General features: G+C 42.6%; 1 protein-coding gene across 1 annotated transcript in view; it reads right to left on the bottom strand.

The window, feature by feature from the left end:
* LOC145389610 (mitochondrial import inner membrane translocase subunit TIM14-like) overlaps positions 1–20,155 on the bottom strand; it is a 185,948-nt gene that overhangs the window by 115,607 nt on the left and 50,186 nt on the right. The window contains exon 3 of the mRNA XM_080264855.1: positions 13,617–13,751. Within this exon, the coding sequence (XP_080120981.1) occupies positions 13,617–13,751 (135 nt within the window). The remainder of the gene's footprint in view (positions 1–13,616; positions 13,752–20,155) is intronic.

Here is a 20,155-nt window from a genome sequence, read left to right as displayed (position 1 = left end):
TTTCGTTCAACAAGTTCACCATCCATCCTCCTCATTACTCTCCATGTATACCGGTGGATCATCTTATGACGAAAGTAGGTGTTGGCTATTGCCAACCCCTTACCAGCACAGATGTCCACCAAAGCACTACCATTCCCATCTACTTCTGCTGGCACACCCCACTGACCAACCACTCCATCCACTCGTACATTCCCGACTTTGCCATTCATGTCTCCAATCAACAGCACTCTCTCGCTCCTCTCAAACTTGTCCATACATGCTTCTACTCTCCCAAAACTCATCTTTCACTCTTGCCACTCGATCCTCTGTTGGAGCATACACACATACAATCGCCCATGCTTGTATACCTACTTTCATCCTCACCCATACAATCCTTGCACCCACTGTTCCATACTCTCTTATATTCTCCTTCCACTTCTTGCTTATCATCAGACATACTCCCTCTCTTGCCCTCTCATTCTCACTGACTCCCGCACATATACCTACACCGTATTCCCATTCTCTCATCCTTTCACCTTTCCATTTAGTTTCAGTCAATCCACATATATCCACTTTTGCATCCTCAAGCACCTGGACAATCTCTCTCTCTTTCACTTCATCATTCACTCCTCTCACATTCCACGTTCCTACTCTCAGAATGTCCTTTGTCCGTTCCTTAGTCGTCAACGTATGGTCCGTCCGGGTCCGAGGCGTTTTATTTGCTTTTTTAGTTAGTTAGTTCTTTATGATTTTAAGTAATCCCTCTAATATCTGAACGCCCAATATCTGAACATCCCCACTAACCGGACATAATTGTCCCAGGATCCAATATTCCCAAAATGGTCCAAAAACCGCAAAAAAATTGGGGAAAAAAAATAAAAATACATAAATAAATTCCCGCCTGTAATTTGAACTTGGCGCGCGAGGCGCGGGACAGCTTTGTTGTGGCGCGTCATTCCTCCGACGTCCGCTAGAGCGCCCCTGCATCCTCCCCACTTTCCACCTGTCTCTCGTCGCAAGTGCACGCTCGTCGTCATGGCTGCCCACGTGCTCGCTTTTGTGGTGGTGCCTTACCTGCTGCTCTCGTGCCTCTCCTTCGTGTGTGTGATGATGGCCCCGCTGCCTGAGAAGAGGAAGAGAGTGGTGTTGGCTCTGGTGAAGAAACGGGATGTATTGGAGAAAGTAGATGCGGGGTGGTCTTCTTCCCGCATCCTCCGCAAGTTCAACCTGGCCCGATCTACTTTGTTTGATATTAAGAGATCCCGAGACAAACTCATGCACTACACAGCTGACTTCTCATCCAGAAGCAAACGCAACGTGGAGAGGAAGGTGATGTTTACTCCCAAGTTTGCTGAAGTTGACCGCTCCACATTGATTTGGTATTGACAGCAACGTGCTGCTGGTGTGATGGTACGTGGTACGGAGCTGAAGGCTGCTGCTGAGAAGTTCGCCAGGCTTCACGAAGCCCTAGACTTCAAGGCATCCGAGGATTGGCTCTTCGCGTTCAAGTTATGGCATGGCCTTACCAACCGTAAAGCTCATGGTGAAGCTTTGGACGGTAACGAGGATGGAGAGTTTCGGCACAAGGTGAAGGGCTTGATCGACAGGGAAGGCTTCACTCTCGGTCAAGTCTACAACACTGACGAAACTGGTTTATTCTATCACTCTCTGCCAACGAACACTCTAGCTGAGGAGATGGAGAAGCGTGTACCTGGCCGCAAGCTCTCCAAGAAATGGATATCTGCTTTGTGTTGTGCCAATGCTAACGGCATGCACCAGCTGAAGCTCGTTATTGTTGGCCGTGCAAAGCAGCCTCGGTGTCTTCGTGGGGTGATGGATGTTCTTCCTGTCGTCTGGTACCATTCTTTGAAGGCATGGTTTACAGCCCAAATCTTCAAAGACTGGTTTCACCGCCACTTCGTCAAGGAGGTCATACATTACCAGACGGAGACACTGGGAATCCCACGCAACCAGGTAAAGGCCCTCCTTCTCCTCGACAATGCACCTGGCCACCCGTGCGACAAGGACTTGGTGGCTGAGAATGGCCGGATTAGGTGCATGTTTCTGCCACCTAATACGACTGCTCTCATCCAACCAATGGACCAAGGAGTGATCGTAGCAACAAAGCGCCTATACCAACAGAAGTTCCTGGACGAGGTGATGGTTGTTCTCGAGGACGAGGACGAGCGCAGGGAGGGACGGGACACGCGAGGCCAGCGGACTTTGGAAAACCTTCGCCGCTACAACATCAAGTCTGCAATCTACAACTGAGCCAGTGCATGGAAGGAAGTCCATGTCAAGAATCTAGAAAATGGTTGGTCTCGTCCAGTTCTCGGAACGGATGTGGAGTACGATTTCCTAGGTTTTGACATGGATGACTTCCATGCACGTCTACGTACGCATGGCAACGATGTTGATGTGGACGATGTGCGTGAGTGGTTGGATGACGACAAGGGCAATCCTGGGTATCAGACCTTGTCTGATATCGAGATCGCATCTTCAGTTGCAGGTGTCAGTACCCAGCTTGATGATTCCAATGAGGACGGCGACAATGATGCAGACACAACTCCAGCCATCCCCAAGCTGAGCGCACTCCGGGAACACCTAGAGTTCATTCTTGACTACCTGGAACACCCGGACTGCAACAGCGAGATGGGGCCCTTGGGACTTGTGGAGGAAGTGCGTGCTTTCAGGCAGCGCATCATCAATCATCAGAATCGTCGTTCCTTATGTCAATCAACGATTGACAGTTTTTTCAGGCCCATGGCCCCCGCTGTGCCCAGCTCTGGCTCCACTCCATTGCCTCCCCAAGACAGGCCCTGATGCTCCAAGTCACAGCCCAGCACATCAGCCATGGTGGAGTCACCACTCGACGTGAGTTTGCGTCTGTCTTCAGAGTCGTCTGTAGTGGGTACGCCATCACCACAACCCAGCGACGCACCCCTAGGTCACCTGCCAGTGAGACTCTCGGACTATGACAGTGAACAGACGCCAAGAACTTCTCCACTAGACCACACGGGAATTTAAAGTGTTGTGCAGTGAAAAAAACAGTGCATTGTGTTAAGGATTTACAGTTGTGAGTGAAAAGACAATTTTTGAACTAAATTTAACATAAATAGAGTTGTGTTTTTGCTTTAGAAAATGGTTAGAAGAGTGGAAAAAGTTCAAGTGCAGAGTGCAACACATTAAGTTACAATGAAGCATAAGTTAGAGAAGAATGCACACTGTGAAGAGAATGGACTTCTGAGTGCAAATGACTAAGTTCAGTGCAAGACTTCATGAACAGTGTACTGCAAGTGCTTCAGGAAATCCTTCTTACTGTCAGAGTCTGAGAGGAGGCGGTTATTCATCGAGATGGCCATGGACTTGCTGTAAGTAGGCAGAATGTTTCATACCGTACTCTACTGTATTTTCCATACTATACTTACCTCAAACACCTCATTTCACTTTTTTATGTCCCTTATTGGTGTGAATATGCTGTGTCTTAGGTGCTATACATGTGCAGTAGGAAGGTATTTTTCTGAGTTAGGCTAGGTTAGGGTCCATAACTACCAGTCCAGGAGCCAGGGACTTGTAAGTACCCAGAATGTTGAATATTGTATGAACCTACCTCAAAAACCTCATTTTATACTTCTTTTGCATTTATTTCAGTCTTTTATGTGCCTTATTGGTGAGATTTGGGTCTTAAATAGGTGCTATGCATGTCCAGAGGGAGTTGTATAGGTGTTTCTCTGAGTTAGGGTCCATAAGTACAAGTCCATAAGCTGGGGCCCAATATCCGGACAGGACCACTATCTGGACCTACATATGGCTCTATTATGTCGGATATTGGAGGGATTACTGTACAGTACATATATATGACACTGGCAGCAACATTGGAAATGAAAGCTATCAAAATATGCTTGCTGATGATGCAAAAATACAAAGGAGAATTACAAACACAGACCCTTGCAGAGAGCTAAAAGAAAAATTAAATAAGCTACATGAAAGGAGCAATAGAAGGCAAATGGAATTCAATGTGGACAAATGCAATGTAATTAAGTTTGGTAAAAGTGGAAAAAGACCAGACTGGGATTATGAGCCAGGAAATTCAAACCTACACATATCAGAGAAGGAGAAGGACCTAGGAATGATTATCAATACCAGACTATCTCTGGTTGACCACATCAATGAAAAGATACGGAACACGCATACTCTGATGGCTAATATGAGAATGGCATTCACATATATAACCCCTTAAGCGCAGGCATGTCGGAGGCGGTCCAAGCACCTCACACGGGGATATTCGCTCTCCGACTGACTTTTTAAAAATCTATGTATCTATCTATTGCCAAACGCCTCATTCCCGTTCGGGGTGGCCACAAACAAATCTCCTCCACGTTGCCCTGTCTCCTGCCATTTCACTGCCCTGCTCCCAACTCACACCCCCCAGTCTCATATACTTCTCCAACCCATCCCTCCATCTCATCCTTGGCCTCCCCCTCCCTCCCACCCCTCTACCTCACTCACATACACTCTCTTCGTCAGTCTTCCACTCTCCATCCTCTCCAAATGGCCAAATCACCTCTGTGTATTCCTCCTAGTGCTTCCTATCACATCCATATCCACAGCACAACGCTCCTTTATATCCTCATTTGTCAGCCTGTCTCTCCATGTGACTCCACAGGCTCCTCTTAAATAACTCGTTTCCACTGCTCTCGCTCTTGACTTGTGTCCTTCCAACAATGCCCAAGCTAGAGCTGGTATCACAATACTGTCATGTAGTAACTTTTTCACTTCCATGCTCACTTCCCTGTTTCTTATCACTGCTTTCAAGGAACCAGCAACCTTTCTACCCTGCTGTACCCTTTCAAGCACTCCACCCTCCAACCCTCCATCCTTACTCATCACACTACCCAAGTACTTAAACATACTCACATTTTCCAATTCCTCACCATCCAACCTCGCTGTACATTCACTGACTTCACCTCCCTCAAAGACCATCACTTTACTCTTCCCTACATTCACCTTTAGGTTCCGTTTCTTACACACACTCTCAAACTCATCCACCAAGCCTTGCAACTCCCCTTCATCTTCACTCAACAACACAGTATCATCTGCAAACAACAGTACAGGGAGTTTCCAAACACTACCCTCACTCACCAGGACCACTCCAACATTCACTACCCTACTTTATACCTCTTTTATTACCCCATCCATGTACAGATTGAACAACCATGGAGACATGACACATCCCTGTTTCAACCCAACCTTCTAAGAGAAAATTCACTCAGTTCACCATCAACACACACTGCAGCCTTAGCACCATTATTCATACTCTTCACAGCATTCAACACCTTCCCATCTACTCCATATATTCTTAATACTTTCCACAATCCATGTCTATCCACCCTGTCATATGCTTTCTCCAAATCCATGAAAGCCGCATACAACTTCTTTCCCTTCTCTAGAAACTTTTCCACAAATGATTATCTGATCTACACAACCTCTTCCCTTCCTAAAGCCTCCCTGTTCTTCTCCAACTAATTCCTCTGTTCTTTCTCTAACTCTGTCAATAAGTATCCTACCATACACTTTTCCTATTATACTGAGAAGACAAATGCCCCTATGATTACCACACACTTCTTTTTCCCCCTTTTCCTTTGTACAAGGGATTAATTATTCCTGTTTTCTAATCCTCTGGGACTCTACCTTCCTCCCAGGCCAATTTGCGCATCTTCCACATCCATTCTACTACTATCTCTCTCCCATGCTTCAGCATTTCACCACACACTCCATCAATTCCTGGGGCTTTCCCCAATCTGACTTTCTTCATTGCTTCCACAACTTATATCCTACTGATTTCTTCCTGTCTTCTCACTTCCCTCCTTCTCCCAGCCATTCTCCAGCCACTTATACTTGCATTACTTCCATCCTCTATGTTCAACAATTCCTTAAAGTGTTCTCTCCATCTGCTCACTTTTTCTCCCTTCTCCACTAGTAATCTACCATTTTTATCTTTCACTCCCCTGCTAACTTCACTTCCACCCTGTCTTACTCTCTTCACCTCTTTCCAGAATATTTTCTTACAGTCCCTCCGCTTTACACTCAAATTCCTTCCAAATTCCTCATCCACTCTCTTCTTACTCTCTCTTACTAATCTTTTCACCTCTCTCTTTCTTTCTACATATCACTCTCTCTTCTGCCTCTAAACTACTTCCACACCCTTATTTCTCATCCATTCACTGTATGCTTTCTTCTTTTGCACCGCACCCTGTCTCACCTCTTCATTTCACCACGCTGTTCCTTGCATCCCCCTCCGTCTTCTCTTCATCCCACACACCACATCACATGCTGCACATATTTCTTCTGTGAATATCCTGCACACACCTTCCACATCCCCCATCTGCTCCAATTCATATTTGCCCAATTGTTCCTTCACTTCTCTCTTATATTCTGCCTTTTTCTCATCCTCTTGTAACCTTTCCACTCTCCTTGCAAATACTCCTTCTTCCCGTCCTTCCCTTCTTCTATTTCTCCATCTTATTTGGATCTTGATTCTGGCCACCATGAAGTAGTGGTCAGAAAGTCCACTCTCCCAACCTCTATCAGCTCTTGCATCCATTACACATCTTCACATCCTTTCATCCACACACACACATAATCAGTCATTGCCTTCCTTTCATTCAGTTCACCACCCACCCTTCTCATCACTTGCCATGTATGCCTGTGGATCATTTTGTGCCTGAAGAGGGTATTGGCTATCACCAACCCCCTCCCAGCACAAATGTCCACTAACGCACTGCCATTCTCATCTATCTCAGCAGGCACACCCCACTCACCAACTAATCCATCCACCTTCACATTCCCTACTTTACCATTCATATCACCGATCAAAAACACTCTCTCATTCCTTCCAAACTTTTCTAAAAATCAGTTATTAGTCCTAGAATATTATAATTACATATGCACATGGCACATACCTTCAGCTTTCTCCTGGGATGTTTGTTGAGCATTCGTCAACTACCGTAGGACTCGTGGAGACTTCTGAAGTTGGGTAACAAAGTCTCCACTTTACACTTCCCGACACGCCGTAATATGACTATAATATATCTATCTATTGCCAGACGCTCAATCCCGTTCGGGGTGGGCACAAACAAATTGCCTCCATGTCGTCCTGTCCCCCGCCATTTCGCTGCTCCGCTCCCAACTCACACCCCCCTCTCTTATATACCTCTCCACCCCATCCCTCCATCTCATCCTCGGCCTCCCCCTCCCTCTTCTCCCCTCCACCTCACTCACATACACTCTCTTTGTCAGTCTTTCACCCTCCATCCTCTCCACATGGCCAAACCACCTCAGTGTATTCCTCATAACGCTTCCTATCACATCCATATCCACACCACAAAGCTCCTTTATATCCTCATTTGCCAGCCTGTCTCTCCATGTGACTCCACAGGCTCCTCTTAAATAACTCATTTCCACTGCTCTCACTCTTGACTTGTGTCCTTCCAGCAACGTCCAAGCTTCACTTCCATACAATAGAGTTGGTATCACAATACTGTCATGTAGTAACTTTTTCACTTCCATGCTCACTTCCCTGCTTCTTATCACTGCTTTCAAGGAACCAGCAACCTTTCTTCCCTGCTGTACCCTTTCAAGCACTTCACCCTCCAAACCTCCATCTTTACTCATCACACTACTCAAGTACTTAAATGTACTCACATTTTCCAATTCCTCACCATCCAACCTCACCGTACATTCACTGACTTCAACTCTCTCAAAGACCATCACTTCACTCTTCCCGACATTCACATTTAGATTCCGTTTCTTACACACTCTCCCAAACTCATCCACCAAGCCTTGCAGCTCCCCTTCGTCTTCACTCAACAACACAGTATCATCTGGAAACAACAGTACAGGGAGTTTCCAAACACTACCTTCTCTCACCATGGCCACTCCAACATCCACTACCCTACCTTGTACCTCTTTTATTACCCCATCCATGTACAGACTGAACAGCCATGGAGACATGACACATCCCTGTTTCAACCCAACCTTCAAAGAGAAAAATTCACTCAGTTCACTATGCACAAGCACTACAGCCTTAGCACCATCATACATACTCTTCACAGCATTCAACAACTTCCCATCTACTCCATATATTCTTAATACTTTCCACAATCTTTGTCTATCCACCCTGTCATATGCTTTCTCCAACTCCATGAAAGCCGCATACAACTTCTTTCCCTTCTCTAGAAACTTTTCCACTAAAGATCTAAGAATGAATATCTGATCTACACTACCTCTTCCCTTCCTAAAGCCTCCCTGTTCTTCTCCACAGCCTGATATTATCACTAGAACCACTATTCTATGATTTTCAAGTAGTTTGGAATCCATACAAAAAAAAAAAGAAAAACACTGTGAAGGCAATGTAAATTACGAGCGCTTACCAGCTTCCCAACCTCGTTTGTTCCCTGCTGGTATTTTGTCATTTATTATTCATAAATACACTCACACTTTATATTCCTAGTACTTTATTACACTTGTATATATATATATATATATATATATATATATACAGTATTTATCCATAAGTTTCCTTCAGCAATAGTACTGTAGTTTATTTTCATTCCAGGCATTCACTTTCTCATTCAGTAAACTAGCGTAGAGAGCAAAGCTTTCACTGTCATTACTCTAAGTATTTGTACTCATATTCTTATATTAGTAATTATTTACATTTCTATTTTATTTACACTATGTTATACACTGTCACTTCCAGTAACTCAGGGCTCCTTTCCCTTTGAGCCAGGATGAACTTGGGACACTGAAGGACTCGTAGTTTATCACCATTTCCTCCACTGGCTCATCACACAATTCACCAGAAAGATTGTAGTCACAGTCCATCATTATCATGGATAAATTAACCAGTTCACGCTCCACAGCAGAGTCACTTAGTCCTTTACCCCTTCCCACACGAGATTTAGTAGCGGTAGAGGTCACAAGGCCCTCTAGAAGCATCGGAAATGGAAGGGCACTAGTGCTACATGCATTCATCTCAAAAGACAACACTGAACTGAATGATGAGGCAGATATGGGGCCACCAAGGGTTGACAACATCAGCTGCTAATTTATATGCTGTGAAATGATTGGCAGGAAATCTAGACAATACATAATAAATTAGGTAGTTCCAGGTGAATGTAAATATCACTTAGGCTTCTCCCTTCCTTTCTTATATATATTTTCAAGGGGAAATAAACAGGAAAAATTAGCAAACGAGTGCACGTGAGGTGTTGCCAGGTGATAATTAGCCAACTGCAGGTGTTTGGAAACTCCCTGTACTGTTGTTTGCAGATGATACTGTGTTGTTGAGTGAAGACGAAGGGGAGCTGCAAGGGTTGGTGGATGAGTCTGAGAGTGTGTAAGAAACGGAATCTAAATGTGAATGCAGGGAAGAGTAAAGTGATGGTCTTTGAGAGAGGTGAAGTCAGTGAATGTATAGCGAGGTTGGATGGTGAGGAATTGGAAAATGTGAGTACGTTTAAGTACTTGGGTAGTGTGATAAGTAAGGATGGAGGTTTGGAGGGTGAAGTGCTTGAAAGGGTACAGCAGGGAAGAAAGGTTGCTGGTTCTTTGAAAGCAGTGATAAACAGGGAAGTGAGCATGGAAGTGAAAAAGTTACTACATGACAGTATTGTGATACCAACTCTAACGTACGGAAGTGAAGCTTGGATGTTGTTGGAAGGTCACAAGTCAAGAGTGAAAGCAGTGGAAATGAGTTATTTAAGAGGAGCCTGTGGAGTCACATGGAGAGACAGGCTGACGAATGAGGATATAAAGAAGCGTTGTGGTGTTGATGTGGATGTGATAGGAAGCGTTATGAGGAACACACTGAGGTGGTTTGGCCATGTGAAGAGGATGGAGGGTGAAAGACTGATGAAGAGAGTGTATGTGAGTGAGGTGGAGGGGGGAAGAGGGAGGGGGAGGACGAGGATGAGATGGAGGGATGGGGTGGAGAGGTATATGAGAGAGGGGGGTGTGAGTTGGGAGCAGGGCAGTGAAATGGCGGGGGACAGGGCGACTTGGAGGCGATTTATTTGTGGCCACCCCAAACGGGATTGAGGCGTCTGGCAATAGATAGATAGATAGGTGTATGGCACTATCAATTACTTTTTTTCTTTTTTATATATATTATTTTGTATAAGAATAAGGCATAGGGCTTATTCCAATGGATGAAATGAGTGGAAAAATCCAGGCAAGATTTGCCTAGCGCAGTGCAGCTGGGGCAGGCAGGAGGAGAGGGTAATGGAGGGGAGGTATAGAGAGGAGTCGAGAACGGGGAGAAATGGCTAAATTGTCAACAATGGATGGGAGTACAGATGACAATAGCAGCACTGACTATTTTTAGACACTGGCAGTACTGACAGATGATACAAGCAACCACATGAAAGCCCGGGCGAATTCAAAATAACGCAGAATCGCAAAAGTGACGCCCCGCAGTATGATCCATTGCACCCGAGCATCACGAACGTGACGCCCCACGGTTAAGGGGATAAATAAAGACATGCTGAGAAAGATAACACCATTCATCATGCCAGCCCTGGAATACACAGTAGTCTGGAATCCACAGCTCAAAAAACACATAAGAATGAAAAAGTACAAAGGGCAGCTACATGATGGGTGCCAAGCTTAAGGGATTTAAACTATGAAGAGAGACTAGAAAAACTGAACCTACCGACATTACAAGATAGATGGAAAAGAGGAGACATGATTATGCTACATAAATGCACCACAGGGAAGGAGAAAATACACATCAATGAGTACATAACCGATGGGGAAGCATCAGCAAAAGGACACTGCAAAAAACTGCATAAAAAGAGGGGTGATAAACACGTAAGGAAATTCAGCTTCCCAAATAGGGCAACTGATCAGTGGAATACACTACTGAATGAAATAATGTGTGCCAAAACTATTCATAAAGACATGTATGATAAAAATGGTTTAATACACGGGATAATATGAGTTTGACTCATTCCTGTAAAGATACAATTAGGTAAGAACACACACACACACACACACACACACACACACACACACACACACACACACACACACCCTCGCTGGTGCAGTGGTAACGTTCTCGCTTGCCATCTGGTAGATGGGAGTTCGTGCCTCGCTCAGGCTGTGAAAAGTTTCACTGACGAAGTGGGTGGTTACTGTCCCCCTAGAGCAAGGGGATGGGTGTGTGCGTGTGTGAAGGTCACAGCCTTGCCCTTAGAAAGGACTATATGAGCTCTCAGCTCCCTTCCGGGAGGGTAAAAAGCTGACGATCACGACCATCAGGTGATCCTGACTGACCCGGTGAATTACACACACACACACACACACACACACACACACACACACACACACACACATCCCTCCATAGCGAGACAGCAAACTAGGCCTATGCCAGTGCTTGAGCACAGCCTAAAGTGTATTTTCCTCCAAGAGTGGTTTTACTTGTGGTAGGTGGTGGAGACCATCATCCACTCCCTTGAAGTAGTGCTGCCTACTTCTTCCTTTGCCTTTACCAATCTTTTTCTTTTTCTGTTTCTGCCCTCCTCTCTTCCTATTTCTCCCATCCTCCCTGTCACTTTTTTATTAATCTTGTTTCCTTTTCTGGTGCTTTACATCAAGTGACAAGCTTTGTGGTTTCCTATATGCTAGGAAACCATTTACAATGATAGGTGGTAACCATATAACCAACCCATACGTGCTCCCTATGTGTCAACAAGTGGGTTGGCGGAGGGTTAGTGTCCCTCTTCGTAAAACAACTAATTCAAAGTCAAACAGCCACTCTTTATGACATTATGGCACCTGGCTATAGACAGATAGACAGACAGATAGCGATTTAACCTGTGGATTGCAAGCCACAGCTCAGACTGGGAAGCACCAAGTTGCGAGCCACAGCTCAGGCTGTGCTATACTTCCAGTGGCTGTGCATCACTACTCACTACAATCACTACTCGTTTTACATTGATTCTGTTTACGATCATTCGCTACAATTATAATAAAAAAGTTCCACCCCAAAATCCAATTTACAATAAATTTCCCGCTATAATGATTTTGCCATCGGAAAGCGCCAGGCACATGCAAGGTGACTGTCGCTTGTCTCAGGCACGATGGAGGCCCCGGCATGCAGCGCATTGTTATGGTTCAGGTCCCACCAACCCTTCAAAGCCATGTCTTTTCAACTTGTCCATGTGTGGCCCCATTATAGTCACCTCTCAGCCAAACATCGTACTACAGTAGACATCGTGTAGCACCAGGCCAACTTTACGCAAGTATGATTACTGTACTGTATTGTGTTGTTGCAACGATTTACTATACGTGAGCAACTCTGCCTGTACTGGTGTGATAGTGTTTCTTTTGGTGAATTGCTGTGCAGTACTGTGGATTTATGTGCCCAGTGGCAAGGTCAGTGCCAGTGTAGACCCCAGTGCTATAGTTGGTGCAGGTATGGGGCCCAGTGCTATGGTTTGTGCACATATGGGCCTGATTTCCCTCCCCCTAACCTGTTTCTGTCTGACTCAGAGGCTGACCACTAGTGCCTGTAAGCATAGGCCGTCCCCCAGCCTCGGGGGGGATGACTTGGTGACGACTTGGACCAACACAGGAAGGAATGAAGGTGGATTGTCATTTATGGTTCAGTCTTGGTTAGGTGACTTTGGGAAGCTGAGCTGACGTAACCCCGCTTTTATGATGTGTTTCAATCTCCCGATTTACGATAAAATCAGTACAGTATATGATAAGATATGACCTGATGTAACCCCATCGTAAAACGAGTAGTGACTGTACTCCATCCCTAAGCAAACTTAGCAAAGAGCTATGCAAAGACAGAGAGAAAGAGATTTTTTTTTTTTTTATACCAGGTGATGCCCTGGATGTTTATCAAGTTTAAAATAAACAAAAACTAAACAATTATTTTTTTTTATTTTTTCCCTACTCCACCCCTATGCAAACTTACGCATGGCGCTACACAAAGACGGAGAGAGAGATATCTTTTTTTTTCACCAGATGATGCCCTGGATGTTTATCTTCAAGTTCATAAGAAACAAAAAGTAATTTTTTTTTTTTTGGCACACCATGGGGTGGGATAAAAAAAAGGTAACTGCGCAACCCACAGGTTAATGAGGATGCCTGGCTGGGTTTTCCATCAGAAAGATTTTCAAGCTAGTTTTTAATTCCCATGCCACCTTCCACTATGACTGAAGAAATGTATTTCTTCCCCTGTGCTGTGTGTGGGAGTTGGCTATGTAAAGTAGCTAATAAAGACTATCCTTATTAATCCACAGTGTTTAAATGTTCTCTATTTTACAAAACTTTAGAGATGGATTACTCTATTTTTTTATGCATGATGCAGTCTGTATACCTCTCTCCTCAACCTAGTGACTGTGTTGAGATGGTCACCCCCCCCCCCCCGTTTCATGGAATTCCTAAAAAACGGTTGATGGTTTGCTTCCAGAAAGTCTTTGCGACCACAATATAAAGGGGGGAAAAAAATACATAAATAAAAACCTTCTATGATTCATCTGTAAAATCAAGTAGAGTAAAATCTTATACTAAGTAAATATCAATGAATATAAAGTACTGGGTTATAATCCCAGCTGACATACCTTACCATCCAGCTTGGGCATATTACTGACTGCTTCTGCCATCTTTTTCCCAAGAGTTGGCATGGTGCGGAGCACATACCGTGTACCAAAGCCAACCACTGCCAGGCCTAGCCCAGCCACTATCATGCTGGTAGCCTGAAAATTTTGCTGTAATTAATATTCATTCATTTTTCTCAATCATTCAAGCTGAACCTAAGTACCTTTCAGGAATTCTCCCACTGAGTGTATTCTGAGGATGGTTATGACTGAATTCTCCAAGTTGTTCTGGATGTACACATCTCTCTGGCTCTCTCATTCATTCATTTTCCATTCCTAAGTCTTTCATCTACAAAATGCTCTCATCATTTTCTCCAATGATGCTGGAGTTTTTTCCCTCTCAATCAATATCACCCACTTATGGCAAACCAACCTCAGTTTCAAACATTCTCCAGGTTACTTATCCTTCCTACACATCCGTATCATATCACCATTTTTCTTCATACATTCCATAACACAAAAGCGTACTCGAACTCATATGAGAAGAGATCTTTAAGCTTTTGAAAGCTGACAGCTGATTGGTTGTCAGAGTGCATTCACTGGTAACGATGTACACCTCAGTCCCAATTAGCGTGTGATCAAATAGCACGATTCTCAAATAGTGCGAGCTGTCTCTTAACATCCACAACATCTGAAATTAACAATAATGGTGAAGCTACCTCAGCAGATGATGTGATTACAGCAGCATCTATCGACGATGCATTACAGGAAGTGAGACAAGAGGAGGTTACACCGATGCCAGCAACACCATAAACACCACGAGAGCTCTCCAAGATGCAGGTCAGCCGAATCTTGGCTGCTGCAGATGCCTTAACCCTTTGGCTGCAGCGGCCGTGACAACAAGCCAGTGAATGTGCAGTGCAGAGAAATAGGAAAAAAATTGTGTTTTCAACTTATTTTAACCCACTTATCCTTAATCTTCAGTGCTAAAATTTTTGTTGGTAAAATATCAATCTTTCTACTATCGTTTGCAACAAACTGCATGTCCATAGGCACTCCATGCCCGAAGAACGATTTGAGAGAATCCAAGGTGTGTTTTGACCATCTGACACAGGAAAAAGCCCAGTGAGGCAGAAATTTCCACCACACCACAAAATTTCTTTTATACTAATAATAAAAATTAAACACTTCTAGGCAGGCTTGTATGATTTTATTACGACATTCCACAGTGTTTACGCTAGACTTTAACGAAACAGTAGAGATGTGAGGAAAATCATTACAAACTTTATCAAACTTCATGAATGACTTTTATTAGCACTTACTTTCATAAAACTTATTGATATAATGCCATGAGTCATTTCACAGCATAGCTACACAGTTTGCAACTGCAAAAATATCCGCTAGCTAATGTGCTTAGCATATGACTTCTTTGAAATTATCGCAAAAATATAACTAAATCACTTGTATTTTATCACAACAATTCACAATATACACTTTCAGCCATTCTCGTAAGATTTCAGTGCAATTTGGGTGCGTATTACTTCCTATTTGTGGTAGGTGGGGGTGCTCATCATCCACTCACTCGATGTAGTGCTGCTCTCAGGTGTCTGTCCTTTCCTCTCCTCCATCCTTCTTTACTTCCATCCTCTTCTGTCTTTCTTCCTTCATATTTTCATCACCCTTCTACCTACAGGTAACTTTACACTCCCACTTCTGTCTTTCTTTCCTTCATTCTTTCCTTCAGTCTTTGGGTGACTCTACACTGAGTGACAAGCCAAATGGTTTCCTGTACACCAGGAAACCATTTACTATGCTGGGTGGTAACCATATAACCAAATTTTGGTACCTGGTGGTTTAGTGGGTAATTATTGCACTCCAATCGGACTGAGCTGGTGAAGGTTTATATCCAAGGGGTGGTTGGGGTTGATTGCTCATGTGATGCCACTCAAGGATGAGTGAGGCTGGTCACTCTCATCTTAAATGTCGGGACCAACTGTCTAGCCCTAGGCTCCTACGCTCCTCATGGGGCAATGTAGGAGTGGATGATGGATGAATTACTTCCTATTATTTACGAGAGAGAAATGGGAGAAATGGCATTCCCCGAGCTAGACCTTATATTGGATCATATAGCCCTGCTAGGTTACAGGAGTGCGCTACCACTCCTGGCATGGCAGTCCCAGGCAAGAATTGAACTCGCAATCCCCCAATTATGAGCTTGATGCTCTACCACTGAGCCACCGTGCCCCCCAATTTATGAGAGAGAGAGAGAGAGAGAGAGAGAGAGACAGACAGACAGACAGAGACAGACAGACAGATAGACAGGAAGCAAACCAGTTTAGACCGGTTCATAAAGGGTATATGTACACGTGTGTGTGACAGACAGACAGATAGACAGGAAGCAAACCAGTTTAGACCGGTTCATAAAGGGTATATGTACACGTGTGTGTGTGTGTGTGTGTGTGTGTGTGTGTGTGTGTGTGTGTGTGTTCTTACCTAACCTAATTGTTCTTACCTAATTGTATCTTTACAGGAATGAGTCAAGCTCGTACTGTCCCACGTCTTAAACCATATTTATTGTACATATCCTTAAATTTGTGAATTGTTTTGGCACACACTATTTCATTCGGCAGTGCATTCCATTGATCAATTGCTCTGTTTGGGAAACTGAATTTCCTTACGTCTTTATCACCTCTCTTCTTATGCAGTTTTTTGCAGTGTCCTCTTGCTGATGCTTCTCCATATGTTAAGTAATCATTTATGTCTATTTTCTCCTTCCCTGATATGCACTTATATAGCATTATCATGTCACCTCTTTTCTTTCTCTCCTGTAGTGTTGGCAGATTCAGTTTATTTAGTCTTTCTTCGTAGCTTAGGTCCCTTAAGCTTGGTATCCATCTTGTAGCGGCCCTTTGAACTTTTTCAATCTTGTCTATGTGTTTTTTGAGATAAGGACTCCAGACTACTGATGCATATTCCAGGGTTGGTCTAATGAATGATGTTATTATCCTTCTTAGCATGTCTTCATTTATGTATGTGAATGCTATTCTCATATTTGCAAGCAGTGTATACATGTTCAGTACCTTCTCGCTAATGTGGTCAGCCAGAGATAGTCTGTTATTAATAATCACACCTACAGTAGGTCCTTCTCTCTTTCTGATGTGTATAGGGTTTTATTTCCTAACTTATCATCCCAATCAGGTCTTTTTCCACTTTTACCAAACTTGATTACATGACACTTGTCCACATTGAATTCCATTTGCCATGTATTACTCCATTCATGAAGTTTATTTAATTCTTCTTGTAGCTCTTTACAAGAGTCTGTGTTAGTAATTCTCCTTTGTATTTTTGCATCATCTGCAAACATATTCAGATAGCTTTCATTTCCAGTGTTACTGTTTATATCATCTATATACACTAAAAACATGATTGGTGCCAGCACTGAACCCTGTGGTACTTCACTAGTCACTTCTTTCCATGATGAGTAGTTTCCTCTTAGTACTGTTCTCATTTCTCTTTTTATGAGAAAATCTTGCATCCAACAAAACAGTTTGCCTCGGATTCCTCCTCGATGGTACAGTTTTCATAAAAGTCTTTGGTGTGGTACTGTGTCAAAAGTATTCTTGAAATCTAAATAGATACTGTCCACCCATCCTTCTCTTTCCTGTACTGTGTTTGTTACTCTGTCATAGTAGCTCAACAGATTAGTAACACATGATTTTCCTTTTCTGAAACCAAACTGTCTTTCTGTTATCATACTGTGTTCTTCTAGATGATTTACCCAAGCTTTTCTTATATGCTTTTCTAATACCTTGCTTACAACACTGGTCAGTGATACTGGTTGGTAGTTGAGTGGATTTTGTCTATTTCCTTTCTTGAATAAGGGGACAATATTTGCTTTCTTCCAAATATCAGGTAGTTTACCTTGACTCAAGGATTTCTTGAAAATTAAAAATAATGGTTTACTTAACTCCTTTGCACATTCTCATAGTACCGAACATGAAATTTCATCAGGACCACTTGCTTTTCCTCTGTCTAATTTACTTAACTCCTCCTGTATTACTTTTTCTGATATTTGTATATCTGGTAGTATGTGTGGACATGCATGTTCCACATAGTCCCTCTCAAAATTTTTTTCTTCTGTAAAAACTAAATGGAAATTCTTATTTAGTGCTTCACAAATAACTTTCTCTTGCGTATAAGTGATTCCCTCGTCCGTAATGGATTGTAATATATCTTTTACTTTGGTTTTGCTTCTGATGTAGCTGTATAACAGCTTTGGTTGATCACTACTTTTATTTACTATATCCTCCTGAAACTGTTTTGGGGCTTCCCTCCTTATTCTTGTATAATCGTTTCTTGCCTGTTTGTAATTATTATACACCCTTTCACTATTGTGTCTTCTGTATCTATTCCACAACAAATCTCTTATTCTGTATTGAACCATTTCTGTATTTTCTTATCTGCTTCTTTGTGCTGTGGGACATACTTCTGGACTCCTATTTCATAAAATTCACAGAATATTTTATATACAGCATTTAAATCTTGTCCTCTAAGCTTATTTTCCCAATCAACTTCTAAGAAATACTTCTTTAGGTCTTGATAATTTCCCTTTTTATAGTTTAGGCTCTTTTTGTAACTTTCATTGCTGTTAACTAAGTCATATGCTATCCTGAAGTTGTAATTTAGTACTGCATGATCGTTTTTGCCGAGTGGAGGGTGATATATTAAACTGTCAATATCATTTTCTTGCCTAGTAAATATTAGATCTAGCACTGAAGGTACATCAAGTCCTCTTTTTCTGGTGGTTTCCCTCACATGTTGCATTAGGAAAAACTCTTGCACGAGATCCAGGAGCTTTTGGTCCCAACAGCTTTCTTGGCTATTTATATCTAGAGTATTCCAATTTATATTTGTGTTAAAATCTCCAGTTAGTATAATTCTTTCCGATTTCTCTTCCATTCTATGTAATAATGATCTTAAACCCTGAATTGTACTCTCTGCCAGGTCCTCATATTCGTCTCTTTCCCATGTGTTTGATCTGGGTGGCATGTACATATTGGCTACAATTACTTTACCTTCAGATGTGTTGATCTCTACTGCAATCAGTTCTACTTGTGATGGTATATCTAGTTTTATTTCATTGACTTTTAGATTTTTCATAGTTAATATTATAATTCCTCCTCCCTTTTTTAAATTTCTGTCTCTTCTCCATATATTGTATTCCTCTAAGTTTAGTATGTCATTGGATATCCTTGGTGTTCATTTTGTTTCAGTTAGGCATATTATTTGTGGTTCATTTTCTCTGACATAATCATTCATCTCTAGTAATTTAGATACCATTCCATCCACATTTGAGTACATCAACTTTATCATCTTGTTTATATACTTGTCATGACATGGTTTTACTACCTTACTCCTTTATGTTCCATCTTGTTTGTGTACCACTTTCGTACCTGCAATCCTATTACTTTGTAAAAAAAATTTGTTCTTCTCCTCTTCTGATCTTCCCTCATTTTTTGTTTTTGCTTCCTCCCTCTTCTCTTTCAGTAATTCCAGTTCCTCTTGTGTTAGGCATCTTTTTATCCATACATTTTTGAACTCCTCTTTTTCCATAAGATTCTTTGCATTTTTTAGTATCTCCTCCACAGTGTTTACCCTCTGGAAAGTCACCTTAAGAGGTCTTGTCTTGCTTTTCTCGTATTTCCCTAACCTTTTGTGTTCCTCTATGTCTTTACTACAGATTTCCTCTGATACTTCTTAGTAAGCTCATTACATTTGTCATCTCCTTTTTGTCTCTTGTGATCTTGTTTTTTACTTCTTCCTCTTCTATACCAGTGATTACTATAGATTTGTTTATATCTACTGAATCTCTGACTAACTTTCGATTGTTCTGGATTATTCTTTTCACTTCCTGTTTAATGCTTTTTTCCTCCACCCTTGTTTCTAAGTCTTTCTTTACTTTCACCATTTCAGCATACGTGGTTTCCACATCATTTTTGTAGCTTTGCACAGCTTCATTCACCTGTGTTATCTTCTCCTCAGTATCACTGCTTTGGTCTATCAGACTGCTTGCTTGCCTAATTGTCTCTGTATCATTTTTGAACTCTTCCATAACACTCGTGATTGACTACTGTACTTGCCATTTCACTCATTTTCTTCCTAAGTGTACTCAGTTCCACTGTTAGTTCACTGATGGTTGTGTCTTTCTTGTTGGCCTCCCTTCCTAGTTTTTCTATTTCTTCCTTTTGCAAGTGCATCTGCTTCTTTATTTCATCAATTTCATTTTTGAAAGCCATTTCTAGTTTGTGTACATGTTCAACCAGTCTATTGTGAGTCTCCACTTCAACCAGTTCTTGGTAGAAATCATCATTTTGCTTTCTACCTTTATCCCTTTTCAGAGAAATTACCAATATGCCGGGAATCGAACCCGGGACTCTCAGGTGAGAGCCAGGCAGCATACCACTACACCACGACCAGGTAAAAGTTAACTCACGTTGTCAGAATCTTGTAACCAACGTCCCTCCGCCCCCACTGTGGGCATCAAGAGGGTGAGTTAACCCCCT

Source organism: Coenobita brevimanus, chromosome 14, assembly GCF_032717465.1.
Source record: "Coenobita brevimanus isolate Jiangsu-jjx chromosome 14, ASM3271746v2, whole genome shotgun sequence".
Classification (NCBI taxonomy): Eukaryota; Metazoa; Arthropoda; class Malacostraca; order Decapoda; family Coenobitidae; genus Coenobita; species Coenobita brevimanus.
Note: the sequence above shows the minus strand (reverse complement) of the source record. Positions and strands in the feature narration are given on the sequence as shown.